Source organism: Copadichromis virginalis, linkage group LG9 (genome assembly GCF_057382275.1).
Source record: "Copadichromis virginalis isolate Kocher_CV1m ecotype Utaka linkage group LG9, C_Virginalis_male_GT1.1, whole genome shotgun sequence".
Classification (NCBI taxonomy): Eukaryota; Metazoa; Chordata; class Actinopteri; order Cichliformes; family Cichlidae; genus Copadichromis; species Copadichromis virginalis.
This window is the reverse complement of record NC_140626.1, coordinates 10,490,360-10,499,795: the sequence shown is the minus strand read 5'-3', so window position 1 is coordinate 10,499,795 and position 9,436 is coordinate 10,490,360. Positions and strand designations below refer to the sequence as shown.

Genomic DNA, 9,436 nt, shown 5'->3' with positions numbered 1-9,436 from the left:
CATATTTTCAGCCGAGAATGTAGCTGTGTAAACCTCAAATATCAGCTCAGTTTATCAGGACACCACATATTTTCAAAAGCGCTCCGACGTTTTCAGAGTCGTCTGTTACCCACTAGCTCGATAGCTAGCCGGGGGCTAGGTCACTAGCACGGTGAGAACACCGGACTCCAGGCAAATTGTTTTCAAACCCACCGCCGTCTTTCGCTACTCAGGTTAAATATATATGAGTCACTTAGATAAATTAAAAATGTTGTTGTTTGGCTTTTTTTTTTTTTTAGTATTTTATTTGTTCCTGAGTAAATCGGTTTGTCTGAGATTAAAGTTATAGTTTTTACACAGCTGAATAAACGTCAAGCAGACAACTGATTATCAGAAGTGTGAGATGCTGGAGAATATACTCCGTTGTCCTGTTATATTTTAGATAGCAAGGAGTTTATTAAACTTCACCGAAACAATCTGCAAATTTCATTAAAATTGAATAAACTATCATCTTGTCTTTATTTTTAGTTAGCACCTTAAAAGCTTAAAGCTATAAGCTAATGATAGTTATATAAGAGCATATGCTGCATGGTGCAATAAGCTGTAGTTTTACGTCCAGTGGATGATGATCTGATTAGTCGACTAATCGCATAAATAATCGGTGACTAGTCGACTATCAAAATAATCGTTTGTGGCAGCCCTAGTTGTGTCACATCATTTTGGCTCAAGAGTTTACTTTATTGCTATGTTTGTTTTTTGCTATTTTATTACTACATTTGTATTGTGCAGCACTTCGGTCTGCCAGGTGTGTTTTTAAAGTGCTATATAAATGATGATGACGATGATGCTTACGGAACAGCTGAAAGACTTTAAAACAAACCTGTTACTTTAATGATATTTCTGTGGTACTACAGAGTCCAAAAGAAGTATCGCAGTAATAATTCATCCAAATTGTAACTTTTAAATGTCATTATCAGCCCAAAGGTTCACAACCAGTTCATCCCTGATAGAATGTAAATATATACAAATCTATAAATTGTATTATGTATATAACTGTGAAACAAACATAATGGACCATTAATGTATCATAATAGTACATTTCTGAATTTGGGGTATAATTCCAGGTGGGATGAGTGTCTGTACAGCTCCTCCTGTTGATGTAAAAAAAGAAAAAAGTAAATGCCAGTTTTTTTTAGGTTTTCATGTTGATGTTGTAACACAGTAAAGAATTACTCTTACAGAAATAAATGTCATTTTTTCAACTTGCAGTTAAATTCATGTAACTTAATGCTGATGCTGTTGACGACTGGGGCTCACACGTCTTTTACTTTGTCTCCAGGACCGACTCACCATGGTTGACCCACAGGAAAATAGCCCGCAGGACATTCCTGACTATGACGGCATAGAGGATGAAGCTTTCCCCCCACTCCCACCACCACACTCCCCAGGCCGGGGAGGCCAGGAGGAAGGAGACCCTTTTGCAGATGGTAGATGCTGCTGTGCTCTTACAGGATTACTATGAGGTCTTTAAGATGTGATGATTCAGAACTTTGTATTTTAAATTCATGGTTTAATGAAGAATCATAGAAAAATAAGATTCAGGAAAAAAGGCTAATGTGGGAGAAATACAACCTCTCATAGTCCTTCCACAAAGCTTTTTGGAACAGCTTGATAATAATGAATTTGTTAGTTCAGCCTAGAATTAACAAATGCATGAACTGGTTTTTCAGCATCTCTCTGAGACTGGATGTTTCTAACAATAACAACACACATGTTTTTGTTTGCGTGAGCAAATGAAACCTATCAGATACTGTTCAAACCAGCACATTTCTTCTGTAACCTCCAGTCTATAATTTGTCTGGATTTAAAGATAAGCTTGAAGTTTGCCACGCTGCCAACAGAATGAGTTAGAAACACATCCTGTTGTCATGTGTTTTCAATGCAGGAGATGAAGGTGAGGTATCACAGCTGGCTGATGTCCCTACTGCTAAAAGGAGAGGCGTGAAGAGACCCCAACCCAAGCTGGACTCCCACAGGTAGCAAAGACATTTATATCACGACAGAGGGTTGAAATGCATTAAAATGCGCATTTAAATAGGAATTTGATGTCATCTTGTGTGAGCTGGGACACAAGGAGGCCAAAATCATTGATTGACGTGTGCAGACTGTCAGTGTTGCAGCCAGGTTGAACACGAGTCTGTGACTGCACTGGTTTTTATCACCGTTTCACTAATAATCGTGCACAGAGGCTCAGAGACACACTGACACACAGAGTTGTTGCAAATGTTTGAAAACGTAAGTTTGTGGAAAGAACTTTGCACAAAAAAAGTGATGTGATATTATCTGAGTGGCGACACCTGTCGTTTCGCAGAGTACTGCAGCGTCTTCTTACGCTTTAGCGGCGGGTACAAATGACTGCATCTGTGTGATGATGGTGCAGCTTCACTCTGCCAGTCATTTAAAGAAGAAAGACTCTAATACCATTGTTGTTTTCATCATTTGGATGGGCAAAATTCCCAGACTGAAAATTGTCAGAGCGTTGGAGACATCCCTGGATGTGTGTGAGAAAGATGTTTCCAGTCTCTGTACACCTATAGTGTGAACCTGGTTAGTATTGCCAACCATAAGTCAGGCTCGTTCCCAGTAGTCTCCCAGTGGGTGTTCCAGTGGCACTCCTCTGTTACTGTTCTGTTCACAATGTTCCTGGACAGAACTAAGTTATACTAAATCAAAGGATGTTAAATAAGCTTTTAAGTAAGAACGTCGATTATACTTAGGATAAAACTTGCAAGCTGTATTAAAGAAAAACATAGATTTTCATTTGATAAAATATTCAAATTAATTGCAACTTTGCTATAAATATATATATATATATATATATATATATATATATATATATATATATATATATATATATATAGCAATTTTTTATTTTTAGATGGAGAAATTTGACTATTTCTCATTATACTGCCTTATGTACAAACAGGTAGGAAAAGAAAGGTTGTGGGCACCCTGAAAACCAAACACCCTACCCCCCCCCAACAAGCTACTGCCTTCTGAACATGGTACATCTGAAGGCACTGACATTTCCATTCAGAGGGTCTGTCTGTGTTGGCCCTGTGACAGGCTGGCGACCTGGCTGCTGGGATGGGCTTCAGCCATCCACGATCCTGAATTGGATAAGCCAAATACGCCTGGATGTGCTGCTAACCCTGCTTGTAATCCATTAATGGTTTAACTTAGTCTTAATATTTTTTCCCAGGCTGATATCAGATCGAGGGCTTCCAGCTCTGGGCACTCTCTTTGACAATATCCAGTTCAAAGGCAAAGGACACGAGGTAGGATATGATAACATCTGTCCCACCAATTACCAGATGTGAATGAACATTGGTTTTTGAGCTAAATCTGTTTGGCCTGTCAGCTTTTAATTAGATGTCCTAAATTTGGTTTGAGACTAAAAGGTCAAAAGTTGCCCTTTCTGTCGTGGTCAAAAATGAGTGAGGGGAACCAGAGGTTGGTTTACCAAATTAAGATGTCTTTTGTTCCAATGACTGGAAGTCATTTTTTAGTGGGAAGAAGAAGCGTCCTATCACACACAGCCCTCTTTCATATCACTACTCGCTGTTTTTGATGTTTGCCCCATTAGGCTGCAGACCTGCGGCTGCTGATGCAGAAGATGGAGAACTGGGCCCACAGGTTGTACCCCAAATTGCAATTTGAAGATTTTATTGACAAAGTGGAAAGGCTCGGCAGCAAAAAGGAAGTGCAGGTGAGAGGAAGCAGTAGAATATTTCCTGCAAGCGTGTGGGATTCCTAATGTTCAGAATTTGTAATTTTTTACTCATTCTTCTATAGACATGTCTTAAACGAATACGACTGGACATGCCCCTGACACATGAAGATTTTACAAGTACAGATGGTAAGAAGAAAAATCATTACTGATGGGGATACGGTGGACTAGGGCTGTGAGATATGACCAAAGTCTCATCTCCCGATATAAGAATTCTATCGTCCGATAACGATATAAATCACAGAAATGTAACATTTTCTGTCAATTCTGTGAATCTCGACTTGCGTGAAGTGTTTCCAGCTGCGCGTCATGTAGCTGGAGTCGAGTGTTTTAACCGATGCATGAAACGACACATTTTTAGACAGAAGTTGTAACGGCGCCGTTTTCTTTGTGAGTATTTATTACACGGCGTGCTGCGGGGGAAAGCCTGTTCTAACGTTTGAGTCTAAGGTTTATTTTTTAGCACCTGGCGGCTCTGTTTTACTTCTCATCCGTAAACACTCTGCTCTTTCACGTGATTCCGTTTATTTTGAAAAGCCTCAACAGGATCTTGAGCTTTATTCTGAAAGGTTTATGTGGAACATAAACAAGCGGACACGCGATGGTTTTACCGTCGTTGTTGCTAACGACAACGCATAAAAACAGGCGCTTGTCCGTCCGTAGTGTGGTTATATATAAGAGAAAGAGAGAACTTTACTACAGTGACATCAGAACCATGAAGAAATATTGCCGTAAACAGTTTATTTTGCGACACCACGAAACAAACGATAGCGTAAAATGAAATAGACGTTTTTGTATATATCGTTGTATCGAACAGCCCTACGGTGGATTCACACCTGCAGGTGCACATAGGAAATACTTGCCATATTCCACAGGACTTAATTATCAGCACTGCTTGAAATTGTGTTCAGGTGCTGGTGACGAAGAGGTACAACGTGAACTGGAAACATTTGGGGATCCTGATCTGTTCAGCAGAGAGAGTTTTATTAATGCTCCCCAAGGGCAGATTGCCGAAGCCCTCGCTCCCCCACCTACTCCCTCTCTGACCGAAGAGCAGCAGAAACGTATTGAGCTGAACAGACAGCGGGCCCTGGAAAAGAGGCGCGCACGCCAGCAGCAAATTGGTAAGAATGGCAAAAATGTATCATACAGCTGGGACACAATATAACAGAAATAATTAATGATTCTGCTACAAAACATCCAGCGAAGGTTCATAAGGATCATCTAGCTTCATTGGTGTATTAACTTTATATGAAAATACAAAAAGCAAAACATTGAATGTACAGTATATTGCCAAAAGTGTTTGCTCATCTGCCCCCACACTCATATGAACTCGAGTGACATCCCATTCACGACGTCCGCCTGTGCAGCTATATCAGCTTCAACTCTTCTGGGAGTGTTTATGGGAGTTTATGACCATTTGTAAGGTCAGACACTGATGTTGAAGGCCTGGCTCCAAGTCTCTGCTCTCATTCATCCCAGTGGTGTTCTGGTCAGGACTCCCATGCCAGAGTTCATGTCTTTGTGGACCTTGCTTTGTGCACTGGTGCCCAGTCATGCTGGAACAGGAAGAAGCCATCCCCAAACTGTTCCCTTAAAGTCGGGAGCCAAAATGTCTTTGCATGCTGAAGCATTAAGAGTTCCTTTCACTGGAACGAAGAGACTGAGCCCAACTTCTGAAAAACAACCCCGCACCGAAATCCCCCTGCCACCAAACCTGGAGCTCTGTTGTCCTGGCAACTGCTAAGTTGACTTGTCTATCGGCTTTCCAGATTGAGAACTGTGATCTGTCGCTCCATAGACTGCATCTCTCCTGTTCTAGAGTCCAGTGGCGGCGTGCTTTACACCGCTGTGTCCCATTGCTTTGCGTTGCACTCTGTGATGTAAGGCTTGGACTACAGCTGCTCGGCCATGGAAATGGATTCCACGAAGCTCTCTGTGCACTGTTCTTTAGCTAATCTGGAGACCACGTGAAGTTTGGAGCGATGGACTCCACAGAAAATTAGCAACCTCTGTGCGCCTCAGTATCCACTGACCCCCACTCTGGGATTTTACGTGATCCACCACTTGATGGCTGAGTTGCTGTCGTTCCCAAACACTTCCACTTAGTAGCAGCAGTCTGCATGCCTAGGTGCTTGATTCTATACAGCTGTGGAAGTTACTGGATCACCTGAATTCAATGATTTGGATGATGGGTGGTGAGTGAATACTCCTTACAATATAGTGAAGTGGATCTAGTGTATATATCCACCAGAAACCCTGAAGGTCGAGTGACGAGTTCCCGTATTGCACAGTTCGTCCAAACCACCAGAGATTCCTCACATTAGTGTGGAGTTTGGTAATAAGAGGCAAAGCATGTAGAAAACATTGATTTCTTTACTGCCTGTCTGATGTCAGCTTCAATTAGGCGTAGTATTTTTGTTTTTGCCTTACACTTGTGATCCAAACTGTTTTTACTTCCTCTTTAGTTAAAGCGGAGCCAGCTGTCTGCGATCTATTGTCTACAAATCTTTAACAGTGACATTAAATCGTTCTTCAGGGTCCTCATTTACCGCAGAAATGATGTAATGTGATTTAAATGAGACCCATAGAAAAGAAAATGACCTGTTGATCGGTCTCTATTATGAGCCTTCACCCATAAAAATGTGTTTACAGTTTATAACACTAGATGGTGATATGAGACCGTTTCCATTGTATTACCCGAGCATGATTTACTCATCGACTTTAAACTTTCACATTTTAGTCATTAGTCCTCCTTAAGAGGAGCCAATCCACCCCCCCCCCCCCCCCTTTTTTTTTTTCTGTCCAGTATAGAAACTAAACAGCTGACATCATTCGGGTAGTGTAGCTTCCAGAGATCTGAAGTTAACGTGAACTCTGGAGGGCAGTCAAAAGCTTAATTTTTTATAATGCAACATACTATTATTTACATACATATTATTTTAATAAGCAGTTTCAGGGTTCGTGCTGTTTTAATGAGTGTTCGATGGAAAACGACACTGAAGGAATTTGTACTCTTGAGTCACATGACAGTAAATAATTTCGAGTATGTGTACATAACACAGGCTAATGTTTAAAACTATGATTATTATTTTGCTAGCTATCAAACTATCTGGAGAAATGATTGAAATGCACTGAGTGTGATAGAGTACGGCAGTGCTAGCACAGCAGTTAGTTATGGCATGGTGATTTATGCAGTGTGCTTTAAACTTGGCTAACATTACTTAGCAGTAGCAGTAATATTAGTGACTTCACTCAAGTGAAAGCTTTAATCGTTAGTCCGACACTTAACTAGCCAACTTAAGCCTTAAAGAAAAACTGGTAAAAAGAGGGACTGATGCATGTGGGCACAAAGAAGCCATTTCTTGTGCTGCTGAAGTTCCCTGGCTTTCATTCAAAATGTGTTTATCGTGAGCACCGACACATTAAACCATTTAAAAATTATAAATGGCTTTAAGCTCACATTGATGCCTGTGGGGCTCTATCAGCCACGGAGACGACAGACACATTTTAGTGTTTTAATGAATGAATGTTTCATACTTTAAGGCTGCCTGTTTATTTAAGGGAGATGAACAATACATTATTATTTGACATAATTCTATGACAGGTGATGGACTGAATAAATAGATTTTAGGTCGATGTTTGTGCGTTTTTAAAGTCTTATATGTTGAATTGAACTGAGTGTGTCATCTGTTCAAAGCCTCCCGTCAGTGCTGTTCTCCATGCCTGTCTTACTGTACATGGTGTTATTAGCACAAACACTTTAAAGCTGATCATTTAGGACTGTAACAATAATCCAGAGAGCAATGTAGTCAAACATCTCACAGTTAGTTTTATTGGGAATGAACTTTGACCTGTTAGGCCCCCAGGGCTTTTCTGAGCTTCCTGCTCGAAAATGAAGAGGCCAAAATAAATGGAGTATTTCTCTGCAATTACAAACTCTGTGTAAACAGTCTTGGTATCAAAATAAAGCTAACGCTTGTGAGCTGTCATCAGAGGGGTAAATATTACTGCAGATGTTACTATGTCAAAGTTACTGGGACTCAAACATAGAAAAAAATGATTATTTCCCTCACCTAATTTTTAAAAGTATTTTATAGCTTATATGCTATAAAATATACTTTGGGTCACATTTAACTCCAGAAAATCATAAATCAAAATATGGATGTTACCTGTCCACAGATTCATGGTGATGTAACTGCTCTTTTAACTGTTTGGTGTTTGTAGAAATGGTTTACAGCTGAGATTCAGAGGCTTCTGTGGACACTCATGTCTGCACTTATATTTCTGACCTCGTGTTATAACCGATTAAATGTGATCTCCTCTCTTTTCCCCCATTTTTGGTGGTGTGGGTGCTTAACTAGTTAAAGTACCAAACATCTGTCTCCTGTTGTTGTGTCACGTAGGAAAGAAGCATCAATATCTGATGAGCAGACTTGTTCATTTGTGCAGATTTCTTCTTTTGTGTGGTTGTTTTTTCCAAGTGGAGATGAGCATCTCTAACAAGTTGATTTGTTCACATTTGCACATCTGCATTTTTGAGAGAAATGAGTTTTTTGAGTTTGTGCACTATATGCATATAAGACAACCATTTCCTTTTTCAGTATTTTTGTGTGGTGCATTTTTCTCTGTTTTAACAAAAGAGGAACAAAGAACATTTAAGTCAACCTAAGACGATTTGTTTTAATTTTTACATGGTCTTACTGAGGTGATGCAAAGTGGAACATGCAAACTGTTTTTTTGGTAATGTGCTGGAAAAGCTTGATAATGGACCTTGAAAGTGCTTAAAGTGCTTAAATTTGACCCTGAACAATGAGTTTGAACCCTGCAGTTTACAGTTTCATTTTTCATTATCTCAGCTTTGCCTGTCTTTTATAAATCGTAGTAGACTGAGTGTGTCTGTGTTGACTGAAACCATCACTGTTTCTAATTCTCAACCCTTTCAGGCCCTTCAGCCTCTCAGACTGCTGACATGTTAGGAGACAAACCTCCAGCTGCATCCTCACCAAATGTCATCAAAGGTTCTACTGATGGAGATGAAACTGTAGAAGATCCTGACCTCGAGCCTTCCAACAACACCTCCACGCAACAAACCAGCCCGCTTCCCCCCAAAGACTCTGAGCCCGCTGAGGCTGAGACCGGCCTCAGCCCTGAGCAACAGCTCAGCAACGACTGTGTAGAGGGGGATTAAAGTTCACGTGCAGCAGTTTCTGCTGAAAAGCTTTGGCAGTGAGCAGATTTAAAGGTTTCCCAATGTTCGTGCCTGCTCATTCGAGTAATGTTGTGCATTTCTGGTGGTTTATATCTTGAGCACATGTTCCTACTGTGACGTCAGCTTTGGGTTAGCAAAGACATTTATAATCAATGGAAATAAATGTTTTTCTTATTTTTAAAAGTCCAAATCCTAAACGTATTTACCATGTGTTGGTATCTGTTACAGAAAAATATTTGAACTGATCCACAGTTCCTGCTCTGATGCATCTTCTTTCTCCAGTTTCACTATTGGCAGAATTTTGGTTGCAAACATGTTTCTATAAAAGGCCTCTGTGTGTGTGTAGTATGTGAGCTGTCAACTGACCATCACCCTCTTCCAAGCATTAAGTGCTCGTTCAATTATGAACAGTTCTTTCTTAAGCTACTGCAGGGACATGAAACGCAACACGATGA

At 40.3% G+C, this 9,436-nt stretch overlaps 1 protein-coding gene across 1 annotated transcript; it reads left to right on the top strand.

The window, feature by feature from the left end:
• The first annotated feature begins 130 nt into the window (after positions 1-130).
• Positions 131-9,329, top strand: LOC146701299 (TIMELESS-interacting protein-like). The gene is made up of 8 exons (XM_085467680.1): positions 131-151; positions 1,319-1,466; positions 1,925-2,015; positions 3,242-3,317; positions 3,626-3,748; positions 3,835-3,898; positions 4,681-4,893; positions 8,716-9,329. Exons 2-8 carry the CDS (start codon positions 1,331-1,333, stop codon positions 8,958-8,960), a joined length of 948 nt encoding a protein of 315 aa, XP_085323806.1. The 5' UTR covers positions 131-151; positions 1,319-1,330; the 3' UTR covers positions 8,961-9,329.
• The last annotated feature ends 107 nt before the right edge of the window (positions 9,330-9,436 follow it).